General features: G+C 31.0%; 2 protein-coding genes across 2 annotated transcripts; one reads left to right on the forward strand and one right to left on the reverse strand.

Annotated features, from left to right (window-relative positions):
* Positions 1-2,380: 2,380 nt before the first annotated feature.
* Positions 2,381-3,171, reverse strand: LOC114411606. The gene is made up of 2 exons (XM_028375230.1): positions 2,968-3,171; positions 2,381-2,891 (listed from the first exon to the last, which is right to left on the reverse strand). The coding sequence occupies exons 1-2, from the start codon at positions 3,010-3,012 to the stop codon at positions 2,565-2,567; spliced, it is 372 nt and encodes a 123-aa protein (XP_028231031.1). The 5' UTR covers positions 3,013-3,171; the 3' UTR covers positions 2,381-2,564.
* Positions 3,172-11,131: 7,960 nt separating this feature from the next.
* Positions 11,132-12,693, forward strand: LOC114411453. The gene is made up of 3 exons (XM_028375131.1): positions 11,132-11,412; positions 11,612-11,698; positions 12,333-12,693. Exons 1-3 carry the CDS (start codon positions 11,162-11,164, stop codon positions 12,352-12,354), a joined length of 360 nt encoding a protein of 119 aa, XP_028230932.1. The 5' UTR covers positions 11,132-11,161; the 3' UTR covers positions 12,355-12,693.
* The last annotated feature ends 10,825 nt before the right edge of the window (positions 12,694-23,518 follow it).

Consider the following 23,518-nt stretch of genomic DNA (forward strand, 5'->3'; position numbering starts at 1 on the left):
ATCAATCTATTGTCTTACCTCTCAAGCTTATCTAAAAGCAATTCTAGGCTATGAAGCGACATGACACAAACATTTTGACACAAATAATGTCTAAAATATAGGACATGGGACACCACATACAAACACAATTACACAAACATAAATACACAAAGAGACTCTAATGAAATGAAATATGAGTAACATATAACAAATTATCTAAATTGATGGCATATTCATTTTTTAAACCAACCTTTTATGTTTTTTCAAGTGTATTAGCTGTGTAAACGTGACGGTTTAAGTGTTCGAGCCAACAAAATATAATTTTTAAAATGGACACCTAATAAGAGGTGTTAAACAAGTGTCGGGGTGTCAGAAAAATGTCTGACATGGCGACACTTCGAACAAGAGAAGTGTCCATGCTTCTTAGTTTCTAGGAGAAGTAAAAGTGAAATGAGTTTTTCCATAAGCTAATTTGTAGAAGCTTTTTCATGTAACTTCTCTAAAAGATGAGAGAACTTCTACAAATTAGCATGTGCCTGTAAGTTAATTTGAGCTTATCAATACCTCATTTCATTTTTTCTTCTCCTAGAAGTGCTTTTGGATAAGCTTAACCAAACAGGTCCTAAGCAATTTTCAATGACATAATCAAAGAAAGTAGTTGCTTTATAATTTGTTTGAAAGGTTGGTCTCAGATGCCACATAGGTGATTTACCACTAGGCAATTTTGTTGATAATTCTTTTACTTGTTGAATCTCTAGCAACTTTCAGCAGCTGGATATGCTACAAGATACAACTAAAATTATAAGAAGAGAATGTGTCTTAAATGAATTCCTTTATTTTTTACATTAATTAATTTTTTGAACTAAATTTAGAGTGTGTAAAAAAAGTGTCTGAAAGGAGTTTCTCTATTTTCTATCATTTAAATCAAATAATTATTTTTTGAGGGGCAAACGTGCAACAAAGCTTAAAAGAAGGAGTATGCAACATTTTAATCAAATTGCAAGTAGTGTACTCTGGTTGCACTTTATCAGATGAAGTGCTAAAACCTAATATAAAATTTATAATTCTTAACCACAAGTTCTCATTATGCACCGTCGTAGTATTATCATATAATGCATTTTACAATATTTGGAAGCCAATCTAACTTGGCAGGGAAAAGCAACGCAACAAAACAAAATATTCTTTTTACATGGCATAATCAATTACAAAAAATTACACAAGTTTCTTATTTTATTCTTGTCTAAGCCTGGGCAATAAAAACACATCTAATATCATATCTGCACACGACAACTTAAATTAATGATTGGTTAGACAATGAATGGGTGAAACCCGTTTGACAAGTGTCGACTCAGCACAAACAGTAACCACATTGTCCCAGCTGCCATTTTGACTGAATTTGAATTTTCTTGGATATAAAGATATGGTAGGTCTACCCTTGCCAAGTACAATTACCTTACTATGTGTTTGGATGGGGAATTTAAAGATTTTTAGGAAATTCAAATTCATAATATTTTGATTGTCTTGATTTAAATTCCTTTCATTTTGTAAATATTTTGTTTGGATGAAGCAATTCAATTTTTTATATTTTAATTTTATTGTTTGGACAAAGTAATTCAATTTCAATGAAATTCAAATTTTCATTTTTAAATATTTATTTAAAAATTAAAATTTCAATATTGAATGAAAATAAACATGAGTCATTTTTTAAATATTCAAAATAAATTTAATGTTATAAAATATATAATAATAATTTTTTAAATATTTAATAATTAAATAATCAAAATAATTTTAATGCTAAACAATTTTGAATCTTATACAATATTCTTGTAGTAACACAAAAAAAAACTTGGATTAAACAATACTGCAAAATTAAAAGATGAATGATATGTAATTCTTTATTCTTGTTAAAAAAAATTAATTACCTAGTCTTGCAATAATTTTAAAAAATATATTAAAATTAAATAATTATGTAATTTAAGGACAATTATCTCGTACAAAATTCAAATGATATTAATTTCATCGTTCGTACGGGAAGAAAATTCAAATTGTTAATAACGCACCAACGCATAAACACAAATCAACACAAGCATTACAAGGTCCTAATTAATCAAGTTCCAAACAAAGATCTTAAACAAGAATTACAAGGTCCAAATTAAAAAAAAAAAACAATGTTCTTCATTCCTTAATCTTCATTCATCATCAAGTGTAAAAGGTCGAGGAACCTGAATAATTAACATCCAATGCTGTCATTTAGGGGAGAAGAAACAAGATAATATAAGTCACAAGAGGAAAGACAAATAACTATAGTGAAAATATAAGCTCAATTAGGCATAAAAAAGACACAAATTTATAATTTGAGAGTTGAAATGGGAAATGTAGACAAAAGGTTACTCACCAAGTTTCATTCTCCAAGAAGATGTGTTAAAACATAATCTGTCTTTTGGTGAATTGGAAGGGCTTTCACAATAGCTAACTACTTTGGATCGTCAGCTAACCATTTAATAGCTTTAGTCCATTATTGTCTATTAAGATCTAGTATCAAAGCTGCCTCACGTAATACTTCTTGAATATCTTCATCATCAACTTTACCATCCATTTTTTTCTACCATTCGGTTAAAAGAGTTGGTCATTTTATCCAAAGAAGCTGATATTCCTTCTTTTTCTCCCATCTTTCTCTTGTGAGGATGTGTGTCAGAATAGGTCGAACCTTGTCTTTTTCCTTTTGTATTAGAGCTTGGTTCTTCTAAATCTATGACAGTAGCACCTAACCCCATGAATTCCACTTCATTTGTTTCTCTACTCATCACTTCATCAGCTCCATGACCGGTGGCTCTATCTTTAGCACACAAATCCACTATATCATCCCAATTTTGAAGCACCTTGAATCGAAACGGTTTAGCCGATTTATGCGACTGAAAAAAAAAAGAAGAAAAAGTCAAATCCAATCTACTTTGAATAACAAATAGCAACATATTAAAGAATACTTACAGTGCAATATTCATTCCAAGCATTTTCATTCTCAATTGTGATCATGTGCTTAGTGCCATCCCAATCAAATCTACTCTAGCCAAGGATGTCACTTACAATACCATACCACGATCTCCATAATTTGATACAGTTTTTGACATTATCTGATGTGACATTAACATTGAAGCTTGTAGACAACACTGCGGCTGCAACATTCAATGCTGACCTTTTCCAACCTCCGTCACCCTTGTTGCCCAAATTCCTTTGATCTCTAAGTACATCAGCCAATAGCCAATACACGTTCCATTTCCAAATTCCATGTAAAATAACTTCTTGTTTATTTATTATTTTTTCCTAAAACTTTTCTTTTGTCTGTTATTTTTTCATTAGATGACTCCATTGAAGTTAATGTCACTTATTCAACCTGCACATAACAAATATTAGATATAACCTACTTTATTCATTTGACTAGTCCATTGCACAATCATAGAAAATATTTCAAGCAGTTTTTATGCAATAGCAAAGTACATAAAAGTCTATCTTCAATAGAAAAGTACAATAGTAACAAAGCACACAAAGTTTGTCTGCAATAGCAAATTACATTTAAAAAAGAACTATCCCTAAGCAAAGTTTCTCCTAACTTGATAGTTAGCCAACATATTCATAGCTAATGTATTTTGAAATCTTGTCCATTCCTCGGTAGCTTGAATAGTTGTGATATCATCTATGACATTATTTTGAACTCTTTCCCTTGATTGATGGACTACCTCTTCATCAACAACAGATCAGAATTCTAAGTCTTGAACTTCTAAAAGTTGATCAGTTTGTTGTTCGTCTCTTATGAAATTGTGTAACACAAAACAAGCATTGATAATTTTTATTTGTGTCTTTATATAAAAAAATGAAGGAGTTCTTAATATACTCCATCTTTTTTTCAAGATCCCAAATGATCTTTCTATTGCATTTCGGGCACTTGCATGACGAAGATTAAATAACTCCTTGTAACTTTGAGGGGTGTTTCCAATCCACTCATTGAGATGATATCTAGTCCCTCCATATGGTGCTAAAAATCCCGGACCATTGGTATATCCCGCATCCACAAGAAAATACTTACCTACAATGTTTAAAATAACAAACATAGACTTAAACTAGACCAAAAAAAAAAAGAAAAAAATTATTTCTAAGAAATATTACCAGTTGGAATTTCAAGTTTGTTTTGATGATGTAATGCATCTTGTAATACTCGAGAATCTCCTGCAGACCCTTCCCACCCAGGTAACACATAAATAAATCTTAAATCTGGACCACAAGCAGCTAACACATTTGTAGAGACATCACCCTTTCTATTACGATATCTAGGTCTCTCATCAGGAGAAAACTGTAACCGGAATATGAGTCCCATCAAGTGCTCCAATACATCTCTACAAACAAGAAATTTTTTTTAGATTCTAAGAAAATTTTATAATTAATTAATCTCTCCTAACAATTGATAAACTTACCTCAAATCATCTCCACTTGTTTGCTTCCGCACCTTCTAAAGTACAGGGTTGAAAATTCAAATAGTTTTTGCTCACTTTCATTACCGCTCTCAAGACATCATTGAATTTCCTACTTATGGTTTCTTTAGATCTACAATAACTAAATTGCACTACCCTATACTTTAGGTTGTGAGCAAGGATATGTAAAAACATTGCTACTGCTTCAGTTGTTGGAACATTTCTTGTTCTTACTAATCCACCCTTTTCTTGTAAAATTCTACAAAGGTTAAAAAATGCATTTTTACTAAGCCTCAATTGTTCAATGCAATCTTTATTTGTTCCTCTATAAAGACGATTAAGGAAGTTGTGACGTTCTAGTTCCCAATTACGGGTTGGTTCCTTAACAAAATAATTATTATGATATCATGTCACTACACCAATGATCATATGAACAACACAAGCAGCAGCTAATAAGATTATCTTCTTATACTCTTCTCTTTTACGTTTTCTTGAAGTCATTGCAGTGTCAACTATGTTAGGATCCATTTCTTCTCAATCCAAACTGCATGATAATGATATAAGATAATATTTTGAGATTTAAAACAAATATGTAGGGAAAAGATGTAAATAAGCTCTAAATTTTAATGCCCATATTTTTCTACATTAGGCTGTCACAAGCAAGAGCCTAGAGGTTAACTTTAGCAGAATATAAATTGGATGACAAGAAATGTCTCTTAACTATATATACACAACAAAAAAAGAAGTTTTTTTTTTCTTTTTGGGTTTGATTAGACCCCTGTAATAAAAAATTAAACTCGAGGCATAGGGAGCTTAAGAAATTCAAGTTTAATTCCACTCATATTAATGATTTGTGGCTTTTCCATATGGAAGCATCGACCAACTTGTTACAGATTTGTGGCAGATAGATAATAGATGTATCACATACAAGTTTCATTCATAAAAACCGGATACTAGCAGGGTTCCCTATCCCGTACGTATAAATCACTGTTGCTACTTGCTAGTCCCTTTGATCCAACCAATACACTTTAGGCAATTGCAAAGGGGATGTGATTGATATGGTATATATGATTGTACAGGTTTTAGATATACTACTTTTAAGATTTGTTAAAATTATCTGTTAGAATTAAAAGTATGTAATTAAAGTATTGATTAATTAATTCTATAATGAAGTGCTTTAGATTCAACATATATAAAAAATTATAAAAAAATACTAACACAGACTTTAAAACAAAAATAAATGTCCATATCTACAAACTTCAAAATCAGAGTATCAATATTCAACAGTAAAAAAAGTGCAACTTTAACTCATCAAACATAGACTAGAAGACTGTCTAAGACATTCCCTTTATTTAGAGGAACATATCACTTGGACAGCAATGAATTGACCAAGTAGCTGAGGAAGATGACATGGAAAAGGGGCCAATATATGAGTAACAACTGCATAATGGTTGAAATTTTGATTCTAGAATACTAATAATAAAGTTCCTGCTATTACTGGTTTATGGTTTATAAAATTTGTTGGGTATGACTATAGATCAATAGTGTCTTAAACAATGATGATATAATGACTTCAGGGAGCATGTCATGGGTTGTTGACTATAGTTCTTGTTATTACTTTTTAGCTGCACTCTTCCCCCCCCCCCCCCCCCCCCTCCCATGACATTGTACGCACCATTTCTTCAGTTTCATCTTTTTGTGGCTTTCTTCAAGCTGGTGTAGATTTAATTACAAGACATCAAATTTATTTGTTCATATTAAATAGTATGAACTAAGGGGACTTCTAGCTCAGTTATTTAACAGATGCGTAAATTGATGTAATTCTTTTAGTATATTTATTTTCCATTCTTATAAATAAATAAAAATATATTAAATAATATGAATCTAAATATATCTTTGCATTTTGGAAATAACATATTTTTAAACAACTTTTCAAACATACATGATCAAGGGCAGACCTACGACTACATGAGGGGGGCCTTGGTCCCCTGATTTTTCCACAGATTTTTTATATTAGGTTATTCTTAAAAAATAATATTAAGTAATTATTTTGTTTTGGAAATTTAAGTATGTAAATAATATTATTTAAGTCTTACTTATTATTTTATATTTTAATAAAATATGCTATTCTTTTGTAATATTTATTGTAAAGAATAGAGATAACTACATTTTTGTTTTTCTAGATAAAATATTTTAGTATTATTTATTTTTCTTTTAAAAGACCAACCTAGAAATTGACTTACATCTACAACAGGAAAATCTTAGCAAATAAATGTCCATATCTATAGACTTCAAAATCAGAGTATCAATATTCAACAGTAAAAAAGTGCAACTTTAACTCATCAAACACAGACTAGAAGATTGTCTAAGACATTCCCTTTATTTAGAGGAACATATCACTTGGACAACAATGAATTAACCAAGTAGCTGAGGAAGTTGACATGGAAAAGGGGTCAATATATGAGTAACAACTGCATAATGGTTGAAATTTTGATTCTAGAATGCTAATAATAAAGTTCCTATTATTACTGGTTTATGGTTTATAAAATTTGTTGGGTATGACTATAGATCAATAGTGTCTTAAACAATGATGATATAATGACTTCAGGGAGCATGTCATGGGTTGTTGACATAAGCCCCGAGAACCATAGACAATAACATACTCAAGTATTGGGTCTTTCATGCCTGCATACCCATCTTATTTATTTACTAAAAGCAAGGCCAATGAAAGTAGGACTCCAGAATTGTGAATGCTTCCAACTTCAAACAAATAACTTCAATCGCATGAACACAATTCATGATACATTCTCTTTGAGCTGATAGAGATATCTTATTTTAAACTAGGCACCAGATTTGTGTTTTCCTTTAAATCATTACAAAAAAAACCTTATCAAGGAACCCTTTCTTCAACCAATATGAGGAAAAATATACAGCCATATAAACTGTTTACTTGAGAAAACCACTTCGGTGACCAAGACACATCACAGCAGCTATAACAGTAGCAGTACACAGCAATAATAATAAGCAAGCAAAACACCCATCATTACCAACATAGTACAGCCCAGCCCCATCAAAACTAATCCCCATGATTGACCCAAAAGATTCAATTAATGAAACCAAACAACAACAAAAAAAAGCAGCTACACTGCAGAGGGTGATGAACCCTAAATGAGACATTGAAGGAAAAAATCATAATACAATTAAAAGAAGACTCACCAGAGAGTGATGAACAAAGTGTGGAGAACAAAACCCTAGAGAATAGAATAGAGCATGTGAGGGAGAACGAGAATGAGCCACTGCGAGAGAGAAAAACCCACCACGGAGAGAGCAAACCGAGTGAGGGAGAACGAGGTTAGAAGGGAGAACGAGAGTCACGCGAGAGAAATGGTCGCTGGAGAGGAAGTGAGGTCCATGAAAGAGGAGAAATGAGGTTAATGAGAGAGAAGAGTCACTGGAGACGTGCGAGAGAAGAGTCGCTGGAGACGTGAGAGAGAATTTCAAATTCTCTTTATTTATGTGTAATTTTAATTCTCACCTTTTGAAGTAATCAGAATTCTTTTTCAAAATGACGTGAATTTAAATTCTCTCACAATGCTTTATCCAAACAGTTTAACAAATTGCAGAATAATTTAAATTCATTAAATAATTGATTTGCTCCGTTAAATTACTGTATCCAAAACGCACAGTTAGGGAATCCAAATTCAGACCAATTTCGAATTGCAGTCACTGTCTCACTGCTAGCACTAAACACCTAGCTGGAGAAGAGTGTGCAGTCTAAATTATTCGCCAGTGTCTTGCTCTTGCTTGTGACACCACTTATCTGTTTCAGTTTTCAAAGCAATAAAAATCTCCTTTGGTACCGATTTTCCTATTCTTGTTAGCAAATGTAACATGAATTCTTTCATCAATTTCAGATATTCACTGCAATTTTTTATTATTATTTCAAGTTGTGCAGGCATTTCATAGATTTATAGACCATTTGCAACTGCAGTGATCACCGCACTAACTTGAAGGATTCTATAAAATCTGCACATCAAGAATCTATAAAATCTTATTCCAAAATTGAAGGTATGTCTTCTACTCAGTAGCAATGTCTGCAGTGGTTGAAATTTTGTGGAATATAATTACCACTTTGCCTGTTAGCCAAAGTGTTTGGATCTCCTTGATTGAAGTGTGGTGAATGACAATTTTACTTATGCATGCTTGTTTTGCCATATTGATGTTATCTGTTCTGGTATAGATACTCCAAAAATACAACAAGAATTAGAGTCCAGACACATCTAATACCGATACACGTCGATACGTCCCAATATGAATCCAAAAAGTATCTATCAACTTTTTAAAAGATAAATTGCCTGATATATCTCCGACACGTCTCCAAAACCCCATGGATATGGCTCCAATAATCTATGGATACAGCTCAGGACATGATTCTATAACTATTGTAATTTTTATTGTTAAAAAGCAACCCAGTAGTGTCTATTGTTTCCAAACAACGAGCTAGGGTATATAATTATCAGATTTCATCTCCCAAACAACGATGTTTTTACTTTATTGAGCCAAAACTTCTTTTGGACAACACTAATGTTTTTTTACAACATTATGACCTACGCAGGGAAAATTGTACATTTTTTGTGACAAGTTCACAATAAAAAGAATATTATATTTTGATATGGGTCGAGGAAAGATATGTATCTATGCTTACTTGTTATGACTACAAGTTTTTTGTTCTATAAATTGCATTCATCATCTATTGACTTCTATATGTTTATGGATTAATTAGTGGACAATCGGTGATGTAAATGTCTCTTCACAAATATTGTGCTTTTATGTTATATATATATATATATATATATATATATATATATATATATATATATATATATATATATTAAAATTTTGTTAATGTAACATGGATGTGTCGTATCTTGATTCTTTAAAAATTCCTCATATCCCATATCCATATCGTACCAACCCCATACTACGTATTTGGGCTTCCTAGGACGATTTTGATTTTCAGATTTTCAAACTACTATTTCATTAGAGTGAATTTCTTCAAAGTAATTTTTTAAAGTCATTTGAAGATAGAACAAATGGTCATTGGTATCTACAATTGCCAAAAAGAGTCGAGATGGAAGTTTTGGACAACAGAGACGGAGATTTGTTGATCGATTATTGTCTCACTCCTGATAAATTAATCAATTAATTATGGTGACAATAGTGAATATCACATCAGAGAAAACTTCGCTAGAAAAGATTAACTAGATTAGACATCCATGATGAAACTTGACTTGCATGGTCATTAATTAAAAATATCTGATTGCTTAGCATTTTGAAGTAAAATAAACAAAGTATTTTCACTAGTCAAAAAATTTAGTATGAAAAAGCAGATTATATGTTGAAGCAGCAATTTGTCAATTTCTTATTATGGAGAGAATAACACTTTCGTTGTTTCCCCCTATGATTATGATCTGATCCTTCTGTCAGTGTTAAGTTTTCAGTGTTTTTGTGCAGATTCCACATAACTTACATCCTTTGTAAAATTTATAGAGGAGTATACTACAAATAAATACATAGTTCATCATATATGATTTTATGACATAAATTTATTGTTTTTATTTATTAGCTTCGAAATACAACATATTTCAGTTATGCTGGTTTATGAGTATGAAAGTCCTTTTTAAGCTGTTTTGTAATTCTATTACAGATATTTTGGCACCTTAAGTTGATATTGTCAAAGCAGAACTTTCATTGAATAGAACCAACAACATGGTCTCCACCCTGACATGCTGCAATAATAAAGCAAACTATGTAGGCCCGAGTGATCCTAAGACTGACTCGTACAGTTCTGATAATTCAAGGGTCAGGTCTACTAGACCAACAACAAGAAGGAACAAATTATCTGGCTCTCCAAGAACATTGGAGACTGATAGGGTCGAATCAAGTGTGGATTTGATTGCAAGAGGTGGAGAAACAATATCATACTCTCCAAGAGCAATGGAGACTGAAATGGTGTAGTCGGATGTGGATTTGAATGCAAGACATGGACAGTGTTGTGGACAAGGAGAAAACACAACATTAGGCATTCCAAGAGCAATGGAGACTAAAATGATTGACTCAAGCGAGGATTTGACTGTTGGAAACACCACATTAAGCACTCCAAGAGCAATGAAGATTGGAATGGTACTCAAGTGGGGACTTGATTGCTGGAAATACAATATCATGCACCACTCCAAGAGCAATGGAGATGGAATTGGTGGACGCAGGTGTAGATTTAATTGCAGAACAGAGAGAGGGTCATGGACAAGGTGACAAGACAACATCAAGTGTTTCAAGGGGAATGGAGACAGAATGGTGGGCTTGGGTGCTGATCTGATGATGGCAAGACATAAATCAGTCTCTAGAAAAGGTGAAAACAGAACATCACGCACTCCAAGAGCAGTGGAGAATAAAAAGGCAGCGACAAGTATGGAGTCAATTGCTAAACGTAGACGGGTTAGTGGACGAGGTGTAAACTTAATCTGCTGTGACAAGTGTCCCTCCACATATCATCTATCTTGCATGAATATAGAAGTAATCAAATTGATTTTTGCCTTTCCTTTCTAGAAAGGGTCTGTTCACATTACTTAGAAATAATCTTTCTGGTGTAAATTATGTATTTGATGGTCTACATAATGTGAATACTTTCGTTTTATATATACTGCAGAGGGTTCCACAAAATGATTGGTTTTGTCAATATTTTTATGCAAATACTTTGGGCTGGTTTTGGACCTGGTTGTAGAGAAAAAAGAAGGCTTCAAGTGCTCCCAAATGTGAGAAGAAGGGTAAGATTACTCGGTATCCATACGAATCTATGCTCAGAAAATAACTCAATGGTTGTTACTTGGATGTTTATGAATAAAGCTCTCAAGAAACTAACCCACACACATACGGGCATCAACGTGATTCAAAGTATAGTTTACAGTCGCGGGTAAGCATATAGATAGTATTATTCCACATTGTTGCAGCACTTATAGTTTTGTCCATCTTACGGCATGCGACTCATTACTGCTGCTGTCATCATGTTCTTGTTGTTTTGTTCATTCAAATGCTTCTAATATTTTCTACTTTCTGTATAAGCAATCAGGCATTAACAACCTTTTGATCAATTGTTGCCATTTACTATTCAGGTCAAACTTAACAAGGATTTATTTTAGTCGTTTTTATATGTTTGTTCTGGAGAAAGATGATGAGATCATTGCTGCAGCTTCTATAAGGTATTTTTTTCTGTTCGATAGTAATCTTTTCGACTTTTTTTTGGTTATTGAGTTTGTGAATACTCTTTGTAACTAAGAAATGTCCCTCGCGCTCTGATGCTCTCTGCATTTGACATCGTATATATAATTTTGTTGTGTTAACAAAGATTGATTGAGATAAATATTGAATTGTTACTTCACGGCTCTATAAATTTCATGGGGGAGGGATTGCAAAAATGCTATTTATTGCTAAAGACATGGCATACAGGAAGCAAGGAGTTTGCAAAGAATTAATGAGGTTAATTGAATCGGTAAGTGATTGACAAAGTCCTATAATCTCTTGTTAAATGTCCATTCAATCATGTAGTTAGAGATTATGACTAAGATCTTTAAACATCAACTCATTTCCTCTATAGCCCGTTTCCTATCATTGCTATTCATAGCAATATTCTATATGCCTAGACAATTTATAATGGTCATCACTACCTATTCCAGTTCCTATGCAACCTTAAAGTCACAAAGTTGATAATTCAATCTATTCCGGAAACTTATAATGTGTGGAAGCGCAAGTTCAACTTTACTGAGGTGAGCGAAGAGTTAATGAGAAATATCCTCCTACAAAATTTTGATGTTCCCTTGTTGTTTGAGACTGTAGAAGGATTTGTCAGCAAGCATAGCAGGTGAATCTTACTGAGGTGACCCTCATCAGGAAGATTAGTAGAAGCAAAAGAGTAGTAGGGATCGTTACAGATGGCAAATAGTAGGTTGATACTCCTCATTGTGGCCAGATTGAAAGAAACTTAATGCTCAAATCTTGGATAGTCCCTGCCAGAAATTATTGGTGTCTGACGAGTGCTACCTAATATTCATTATTCAACTAAGATTTATTTTTACCTGAGGTTTCTCTGTGTTTTTTCTTTGGTTGGTAAACTAGACTCAGTTTTGGACTAAGATTTATTTGTTTAATGTAAAGATTGTTATTTAAAAGTAATATTATCTGTGACTCTAATTCGATAGTATTAGTCTATCATCTCAAACAAATGTTGCACTTCATGTTTGTGTCGACACTTGATTACTAGGCCTATGATTTTAAAAACTGAAGTTGATCAAACTCAACCCAAGTCTCTAATACACAAAAATGATAATGACGACAAAGTCCTACTTCACTATATGATTTCAGTTACATGGATTATAGAATGTAATTCAGTTTCAAAGATATTATTTATCATGAGATTTTTTTTGACAATTTTTTTCAATGTTCTTTTTTATCTTCCTTTTTTTCTTTTTATAAGATTAAAAATTATGCAATTTCTTCTTTTTCATTGATACTTTACGTGGCCTTTTTTTTATGTGGACAAACAACCTTAAGTAATTTTTTCTACACCAAACTCGCTTGGTATATAGTCATTTCATATTTTATTATTTGTATGGCCTCACGATCATCTTTTTTTTTTTTTTTAAATCAAGGAACTTATATTAATTCAAAAAACCAAAATTACAAGGCCATCAAATGATCCTGCCATCAACAAGGACAAAAGGACAAAAAGAGGAAAAAACTCAAAACATCATGAAATGAGCTATGTGAGATTTCAGTTTATTGTTATACCACCCTCTATAAACTATATTATCTATAATATAATCAACTATGTTCGTATTATCTATAGTTTCTTCAAAAATCTTAGCATTGCGGTATTTCCAGATGCCATAGACAGTTTCAGTCACCTCCAGCTTCAGAATAGAGGCCTTATGTCCCTTTCCTTTACCGTGCCTAATAATCCATTTTAGCTCTTCATTCCATTCTTGAGGATGATGCTTTACCTGAATCCACTCAAGGACTTGTTTCCACACATCACCAAGGACACTACATCCAAAGAAAAGGTGATCATGGGATTCTGGTCCCTCACAGAAGCAACAAATCTTATCACCTAGCATTCCAAATCTTAGCAAACGATCTTTTGTGGGTAGCCTACCGTGGCAGGCTTGCCATAGAGTCATCAAAGTGCAAGGTCTAGCAGGGTTACCACAAAAAAGTCTATTCCACACAACCTCATTCGAGCCTTCACATCGCATCTTCAGATATAGTGTCTTCATACTGAATTTTCCCCTATCCCTCTGGCCCAAATCACTCTGCATATTATTAATATGAACTCTTTGATTGAGAATGGATCTCATAATCCAAGACTGAGTTGTCTTCTGTGGAATCTCCATTATACTTTGATTTTTTAAATAGTAGGTATGTATCCACTTTACCCACAAATTATCTGCTTTCTCACTAAGACTCCAAAGTAGTTTCATCATAGTGACATGATTCCACGTTTGGAGGTGAATAACATTCAAACCCCCGTATTTCCTAGGCCTGCAAACATTAGTCCAGGCTACAGGACTTTTACGACTTTTGTCAACACCACCTGTCCAAAGGAAAGTCCTACAAACAGTATTAATTTTATGGATAACAAACTTAGGCAACGGAAAACATTGCATCCAGTAGTTTGCTATGGAAAAGGTAACACTCTTAATGAGTTGTAGCCGGCCTGCATAACTCAACAACTTATTACTCCAGTGATTAATCTTTCCAGTTATTCTATCAACTAGACTGAGATAATGAGAAATAGACAACTTCTTACTAGTCAATGGTACACCTAAGTATTTGAAAGGGAGGGGCCCCTCTTTAAAACCTGTCAGCTTCATAATATCAGTCTTCGTAGGAGCATCAACCCCCTCAAAGTAAATATTGCATTTACTCGGGTTTACCACTAAACCAGTTGTTTCAGAGAAGGTATTCAAGGTCTGCATCAACATCTCTACTGATCTGCAATCTCCTCTAGCAAAAAGCAAGACATCGTCAGCAAAGGCCAAATTAGTAATATTTAGCTTTTCGCATTTGGAATGATGATTGAAATCAGGATTCCTTTGCATCTTATGGAGGAGTCTATTGAGATATTCCATGATAATAACGAACAACACCGGGGATAAGGGGTCCCCTTGTCGTATGCCCCTATTAGCTTTCATACATTTGGTGTAATTACCATTGATATTAAACCTGTAGGTGACGGAAGTGACAGTAAGCATAATCCACTTAACAAATTGTTTAGGAATACCTGTTTCCAGCAGAATAGTTTCCAGAGCAAACCAGTCCACCATGTCATACGCTTTCTGAAGGTCTAATTGAATCATGCATCGGGGGGTTCCATTCTTCCTAGCATACCCTCTTATAAGCTCATAGGCCAGCAGAATGTGATTATGGATCTGCTGTCCAGGAACAAAGGCCGCTTGACACGGACTTACAATACTATTCAAAACTTTTCCAAGCCTAGCTGTAAGTATTTTTGAGATAATCTTATATAAGATAGTGCATCCTGCAATCGGTCTATAGTCTTTCACAGAGACAACCTTCTCATGCTTGGGAATAAGAGTTACAATAGTGCAGTTAAATGCCTTAAGCAATCTATCATTATTGAAAAAGTCATATAATGCATTATTGATATCATCTTTGATAGTATCCCAACTGGATTTAAAGAATTTTGCCCCGTATCCGTCGATACTGGGAGACTTCAAATCGCCTATACCATTCAACGCTTTTAGGATTTCCTGATCACTGACTGGGGTAACAAGAAGCTGTCGTTGCTCCATTGAAAGTTGCCCACCTCTTCGCATAGCATCTGCATCTATATGCTTCAGATTGGTAGATTTTTTCCCCATCAGCTCACCATAAAACTCCAGGACCAGATTCTCAATATCTTCCTGAGTTGCACAAACTGTACCATCAATCTTCCTTAGCATGTTCATCCCTTTAGCATTAGCCCTCAATTTAACGGTTGCGTAGAAAAATGAATTGTTGCCATCACCTAATTTTAGCCAATCAATCTTCGCCTTCTGCCTAAGAACATTTTCCTCAAGTTCCTGAAAGTAAATAAGTTCATCAGTGTACTTTTTTACCTTAGCAATATTGGTACTGTTCATCAGGTCGATGGAGAGATCAAGTTGAGCCTGTTGCAGGTTCCCCCTGGTTTGGAGAATATTTTGTTTGAGATGCATCAGTGGTTTACTTAAATTCCTCAGAACTGGCGGTAGACGCTTTAATTTTTCCCAGACCATGAACATAGGTCTGCTTGTGATTGGCTCTCTCCAGCTGGCCGAGACTGCATCATTGTAACCATCCAGATCGACACTTCCATTAATGAATTTGAAGTGGGATTTTTTCAGAATTACCCTATCGCGGTGTTGCAGCCATAGAAGAGCGTGGTCCGAGACATTTGGGGGCATGATGTGAAGGTTCACATTCAGATTGTTTTGAAACCACGAAACATTTGCCAGAACTCTATCAATTATCGAGTAAATGGTGCCTTCTACATGCTTATTTGACCAAGTAAAATAGTCTCCTTGACTATCCATTTCGGCCAGACCAGTCTGCTCAAGCATATCAGAAAAATCAGTATATTCGGCTTCCGTCACCATTTTACCTCCTATGCGATCTTGAGCTTTTGCGACATTATTATAGTCACCTATCAGACACCATGGACCTTGCTGGTGGCTATGCAAAGTCACAATATCCTTTCATAGACTTCTACGATCATCTTAATATTATTATTTTTCTACTCTTATTTTCTTTTCTTTTGATACACGACTTAAGTGAAATTGTCATTATCTTTTTTAAAAATTATTAGAAATCGTGGTTGTGGTTAGAGGCAAGATAATCCAACAGAAAGTATCAGATTGAAAGTTAAAAAAGATACCTTCAAGGTCCCGAATCAATGCCACATACTAACACAATGTAACATATCAAAGGACGTGTATGACAGTTGTTTAGAAGTGAATATATGAAGCAATCATAGCAGGAATACCTCTCTAGTGAGTGAGCTGAACAGCCACAATCTTTTCTTTATTTTTTATTTTTTTTTATCTAAACTATAGATAGTCAGGTATATTTTACTAGGTATATTTTACTAGAGACAATCATGTTTGAGCACTAGAATCACTATAGGCGGTAAAATACTCTCTCCAAGTATTCCTAGTATTTAAAGCAGCATCGCAGCCACAATCTGTTAGTAAGGTTCGATTCTGCATATATTAGGATGCCAACATGCTCAATAAAGTGACATTTTTAGCAAGGAATGTTGAAGTCAAATTTTAACAGCTCAATTCAATGCCATCATAACCCTTCAGAAGATCTAACACAAGTTCCTCCAAGGCAGTTTATCACAAACGATGCTAGAAGTTACAAACTTAGAACAGTTAAGACATATACAAGGGTTGATATTTAGGGTATTCGTTTGATAATTTCAACAAGATAGTCAATATTCATATATTTTCAAAACTAGTATTTTGGAGAGCTTAGTGGAGATACCCACTCCTTTGTAGTAAAATAAATGACAATTGGCATTAAGGTACGTTGAATTCTACAGTGAGCATGTACCAACTAATTGGTGAAACACAAGCATAATGGATAAGAGGCACCATAAAAAGAATCGAGCAACAAACACTCCTTGTGCCAATTTCAATAGAGAGCACAAATGTATTATTATTTACCTCAACTTGATGAAATAAGATTCATTTCTAAGTCCAATTTCGACAATTTGATTTTAATAGTCTTTAAAACCATCAAACGTAAAAAGAGGCTGACGAAAGGAAATTTACTCTTCATCCATCACATCCTCCTCCTCTAATTAATTAATTAAAATTACTCACGAAAAATTTAAGAAGAAAAAAGATAACAGAAAAGTGACAGGAAGTTGGAGACATCAAAGCAAGGACAAAGTTTTACAACTCTTTCGACCTCACCTCAAAGGACCACGAGAAAACTCGCAATTTATAACAACTCTAACATTAACTTGTATGACAAAGGTAAATGCATGAGGGTGAAAATAGATTTGTTTGCTTGCAGAAAAAAAAAATATATAACTTAGGCCTGTTTGAAGTGGTTTATATTTGTAAGTTTCCAAAATTTTAAAAACAACAACAACATTTTAGTTTTAGTTTAAAAAAAATTAAAGCCAACTTTTAAAATTTAATTGTAACTTTTTCTTTAAATTTTTAATTTCAAAATAAACTCATTTAAAAAAATTTCAATCCTATTAAAATTGATTTAAAGGTATATTTTTGTGATAATGACAACGAGAAAAATAATAATATCAATATCATTTATTTTATTAATAAATATTAGTTGTTATTTTATTAGTGAGGGATTCAAATTCGTTTTCTTCTTTCATAACCTTAAAATTATAGTATTAATGATAATGGTGATGGTGGTAATAATCATAGTACTTATGGAGGTGAGACCGCAATGTCAATGATAATGATAATAACATGAAGAATGTTGTAAAAAATGTAGATAGTATATATTTTTTTTAAACTAAAAATTAAATTCATATATCATTTTTCTTGGTTATAAAAATGAATATAAAAGTATTTTAAATTTGAATTAAAAATTATTTCAACTGCAATTTTATCAAATGAGTTTTTGTTTTCAAAATCAAAAAAAAATTCAATAACTAACAATCACCCCAAATGAGCCTTAGTTATTTTATTTTAAAATTGGATTTGAAATATAATCTAATCAACTTGATAAAAATGATTTTATTTTTTATTTAATTCAATTTATTCTGGCAAATTACGGGAGTTATATGGCAATTTTTTAAAAGAAAAAAAAAACTTATAATATTTCATTAAAATAAGACTTTCAATACAGTTAGGAAACATAATAAAAAATTTGGTGACTAACAAATAATTAAGATACTCTTACAAGAGATGAATAACTTAATTAGCTTGTTGCCTAATAAAACACACTGACGTTTTGAAGGGAGGAAAACAATTGGATACAATTATGAGTAACAACTCCAAATTCAAAAAAATAAATAAAAATGGAGCCATTTCTATCTAGACATATTTGCAATCAAGCTCAATAATAACATGCTGCATGTGAAGTTGACTAATCCAAGAGAGAGCTTCCATCAGTGCCGCTGCTTCTGCTCATGTGCTGGAGGCTGATGTCCTGACTGAATAACAAACTTGGCAGTAACAAAATCTCATCTATAATCACAAATACAAATACCAAATCCAAATTGATTTTGATCATTAAATTTGTTGCATCCACATTGCATTTAAGATGTCATTTGGTTTCTCCCAAACTGCACAAGATGTTCTTGACACAGGATGCAAAAGTTGCTGATTGTTAATTTTCCGAGCTTGCTGTTTTAGCATTAACTAGAAAATGTTGTTTCAGCAAATCCATCATTTGTAACACAATCTATATTTATCATTTGAGAATGCTGTACACTCTTGTAATATCGGGGTTGGCTTCATTGTGAACACACCTCGTGTTTCAATTAAGTTTATTAATAACAAAAATTACATTTAAAAAACATAAATATTTACCAATTATGCTAATGACTAATTTTTATTAAGAAATTCGACCGACTACTTTTAGAATATCACTTCTTAATCACGTTTTTTAACTCAAACATGAAATCTTTAAACTTATTTATACTTGAACCAACCAACACAAAGTTGGTATTTATATCCAATAATTTAAACTTAAAAATATGTGATTTTATTACATATTTTAACATTAAAAAATAGCATTTTAACTTTAAACTAAGTACTGGGACGATTTTTATAATATTTTAAAAAGAGTAAAAATTACATAATTATAATTAAAAATGTACATTATTTTTAAAGAAGTTTACATTAAAAAAAAGCGCACAAATTTTAAACATATATTTCAATCAAAAAAATATTTTTTCCATGAAAAAGTTCAAACAAACAAATCCTCTATGAGTTAAAATTAAAGTTTTCAACTTAAAAGTCCAATTAGACCGATCTATATTGACCAAAATCCATTTTTCTTAAAAAAACAACTTAGATTTTAAATATATATTGATCCATCTATACTTTAAACGATTTTAAGATTTTTCTGCGAACATGTTTTAAAAAAATATCAGTAAGCCCAATACTTTATTTTTCCTCAAAAGTAAAAAAGAATGACTTTTGAAAATAAGATTATAAAATTACTTCTTTTTTTAAAAAAAAAATTATCAAAACTTCAAAGTAGCATTATGTATCATACAAAAATAAATCCTAAGCTGACGCAATGAATAAAATGTTAAAAAAAAAACCACAACAAGAGTACTAAAAAATATTTAGCTCCTTCAAAAATGAAAAATTAAATATATAATATCTAAATAATTGGCTATGGAAAATGATTCAATTCATTGATCAAGGTACTTTTATAAATTTATAAAAGTGTGCAAACTATAAGCTCATCTACTATTTTAATTTTTATAAAAAAAAAATTAAAGGAATATTTTAAAGCCTAGCTAAAAACAACCATTGATGGAAATTAACAGAGTCTTTACATACATGCTTCTTCTAAAAATCAATTCTGTCTTGTTCGGTAAATTAATAATACTTTTATAGGAGTTGAATAATGATCTTAAGCTGTATTGTGAGCATCTAATCAGTTTCAAAGTCAAGACATTTATATCCAAAATACTGTACTAATTCAAGCAAGATACATATGCCTCCCCCACCCCCAGACCAAAGAATACAATTATAATAGGATATCAAGATCAAAATGTCAAGCACTTTTGAAACAAAACACTTTGTATATTTTATTCCTTAATTTTTTATTGAAGATATTAGTATAAAGTATCTATCAGTTTTATTGATGATTAATCTTCATTGGAGAATTTTATTAATTACCTTTAATGAGATCTTTCCTCTTAATCACATTTTTTTCATCCACAAAATTTAAATCTAAGATCTTATTTAAAAAAAATCAAGTCCAGTGCCACTCGAATCAACATCTTATTATTCCATTCCTTAATTTGAAATAATCATCTAAAACCACTATTAGAAAAATGAAATTTAGCAACCGAAATTCACGACCGAAAAACTTCGGTCTCTATTAGTGACTGAAGTAGCGACCACACAGTTAATGGTGCAACTCGCGATTGAATTTGATAATGATGGCTAACTTGTGTCAGCGACTGAATTAGCGACCGTAAAGGTTGCTGAAGACTTCGGTGGCTCTTTCGGTTGCTGTATATGTAAAAAAAACAAAAGTACTTTAGTCACCGAAGTAGCAACCGATATGTAGTTGAAGATAGCAATCGAAGAGGTTTCGATCGCAATACCAAGATTATAACAACCGAACATAATTCGGTCGCTATACATATTTCTGTTTTGAGATTAGCGACTGAATTAGCGACTGAAATATCCTTTTTCTATATAAGTGAAGTAACAAAATTTTTATTTATTATAAATTGTCATAAATATATAATATACTTAAATATATTTTATACTAGAAAAATATTGAAATTAGTATATTAGTAATATTTTTCAATTAAGAAAATAATATTTACATTATTTGATTAAGATAAAGAAGCCATACTTATCATTAGTCTTTTTAATTTGTGTTTTAAACAAAATAAATATTTAAAAATGATAATAAATACCCTTTATATTTTGAAAATATATGATAATCAAAATTTATAAAATTAAGTAATTCAAAATATAAGGTATAAGTGTAACACCAATTATTCAATAAGTTTAAATATGACATAAGTTAAATTTATGCATTGATGAAGACCCAATTTGACTTTAATACAACATGTGCATTGAGCAAGGCCCAATAAGATGCAATGCTTAACATATGCATTCACTAAAATCCCAAATTTACTTTAATTTAAGGCTTAATTGCAAAATATGTCCCCCTATTTTACCTATAATTTCACCAAATTAATCCTCCTATTTTTTTAATTCACTATTTGAGTTGCTGATTTTAACTAGGGGTGGATAAACAGGCTCGGGTCCATGGATCGGATAGTAGGGCCTGTGGTTCGCGTAGGCCACAAACCATTTTTTTAAATAAAATCCATGGGTATGCAAGATTTTGGGTCCGTCCAGTATAATCCGCAAGTTATGTGGGTTTGGACGACGGGGTTTATGGGTTGACTCGCAAACCCACAACTACTAACCAAGACCAACCCAAATCAAATTAATCCTAAAAGTCTAATCCAAAATTTCTTTTCATTTATGTTGAAAATTTATTTAGTTGTGTTAAAATTTTTGTAATTGAGTATTTGATAGAGATTTATTAAGATTTTTTTTAAAAAAAATATAATTGAGTGTAATTGACTTTTTTTAAGAGAAAAAATTATATTTATTTTCAAATTTAAGTATTTCTTAAAAAACTAGGCCTGTAAGGTGGGTGCGGACCAATGTATTAAGTTCGTGTAAGAGTGTGGGATAGACTAGTCTATCTGCTATCAATGTGGGCTTACGCGGGGCGAGGCAGCCCGCTTACCCACTCCTAATTTTAACCGTTGATGGTTAAATTTCAAACATTGATTATAATAAAAAGTTGACTAACATTTTCTTAAAAAAATAAAAACTTTAAAAATGCTTGAAGAAAGACAAGAACATGATGTTTAGGATGAGAAACACACTTCTTTATGACGACATCTAAGTGTTCATTTAAATATTTGGTGCAAAATATAATATTAATATAAATTATTCAAAAATAGTTCAAATTCAATTTTTTATTTATTATATTTTTATAATCTTATATATTATCTATTAAAATATAACATATAAGTTTAAATTCTATTTTCACATAAATTAAAATATGTATATTTATATAAGTTTTTTTATTTTATATATTATATTTATCTTTTAAAATAATGTTTCTGATTTAGTGACAACATTTTTTATTTATATTAAGAAATTCATGTTATTTATTGTAATATAGATAAAAATATTGTCAATAAATTACATAAATAAATATTTTTAAAATAGAAAATATTCTTATTTTATTTAAGTACATTTATTTATTATATAATTTAATTATTTAAAAAAATTAACCACTTGATTAAATAAAGTTAAATATAAATAAAAAAATACTATTCTAATAAATAATAAAAATATCTTAATCTTAATATATGTAAAAAATATTATTCATATAAATTAGAATATGTATATTTATATAAGTTTTTTTATTTTATTATTATATTTATCTTTTAAAACAATGTTTCTGATTTAGTGACAACATTTTTTATCTTTATTAAGAAATTCATGTTATTTATTATAATATAGATAAAAATATTGTCAATAAATTATATAAATAAATATTTTAAAAATATAAAATATTCTCATTTATTTAAGTATATTTATTTACTATATAATTTAATTCTTTTAAAAAATAACCACTTGATTAAATAAAGTTAAATATAAATAAAAAATATTATTCTCATAAATAATAAAAATATCTTAATCTTAATATATGTAAAAAAATACTATTGACATAAATTAGAATATGTATATTTATATAAATTTTTTTATTTTATATATTATATTTATCTTTTAAAATAATGTTTTTTATTTAGTGACAACATTTTTTATTTATATTAAGAAATTTATGTTATTTATTGTAATATAGATAGAAATATTATCAATAAATTATATAAATAAATATTTTAAAAATAGAAAATATTCTCATTTAAGTATATTTATTTACTATATAATTTAATTCTTTAAAAAATTTAACCACTTGATTTCATAAAGTTAAATATAAATAAAAATATTGTTCTAATAAATTCGTGAATAATTTTATCGGGGAACAAAATTTAAAATTAGAGATAAAATAAAGGACTAATTTTATAATTGTGCCATCTTTTTTTGATAAAATTATATTATTTAAAAATAAAATAAAATATTAAAATTTCATAAATGTGGTATAACTTTGGTATAACATGTAAAATAAAACTTAATTAATGTAATTTTGTAGAGTGGGCCTACTGGGCCTACTCCTTATATGAATAAACAAATTTTGTCAGGTATGGTAAG

This window comes from Glycine soja, chromosome 5 (assembly GCF_004193775.1).
Source record: "Glycine soja cultivar W05 chromosome 5, ASM419377v2, whole genome shotgun sequence".
In the NCBI taxonomy this organism is placed as follows: domain Eukaryota; kingdom Viridiplantae; phylum Streptophyta; class Magnoliopsida; order Fabales; family Fabaceae; genus Glycine; species Glycine soja.

What these genes read in the sequence shown, in the direction of transcription:
- LOC114411606 (XM_028375230.1), bottom strand. Translation starts at nt 3,012, where the DNA reads ATGATCACAATTGAGAATGAAAATGCTTGGAATGAATATTGCACT. An exon ending in CTTGGAATGAATATTGCACT is followed by an intron (nt 2,892 to 2,967) that starts GTAAGTATTCTT and finishes TTTTTTTTTCAG; the next exon opens with TCGCATAAATCGGCTAAACC.
- LOC114411453 (XM_028375131.1), top strand. Translation starts at nt 11,162, where the DNA reads ATGATTGGTTTTGTCAATATTTTTATGCAAATACTTTGGGCTGGTTTT. An exon ending in AGTATAGTTTACAGTCGCGG is followed by an intron (nt 11,413 to 11,611) that starts GTAAGCATATAG and finishes TTTACTATTCAG; the next exon opens with GTCAAACTTAACAAGGATTT. An exon ending in ATTGCTGCAGCTTCTATAAG is followed by an intron (nt 11,699 to 12,332) that starts GTATTTTTTTCT and finishes TTGAGACTGTAG; the next exon opens with AAGGATTTGTCAGCAAGCAT.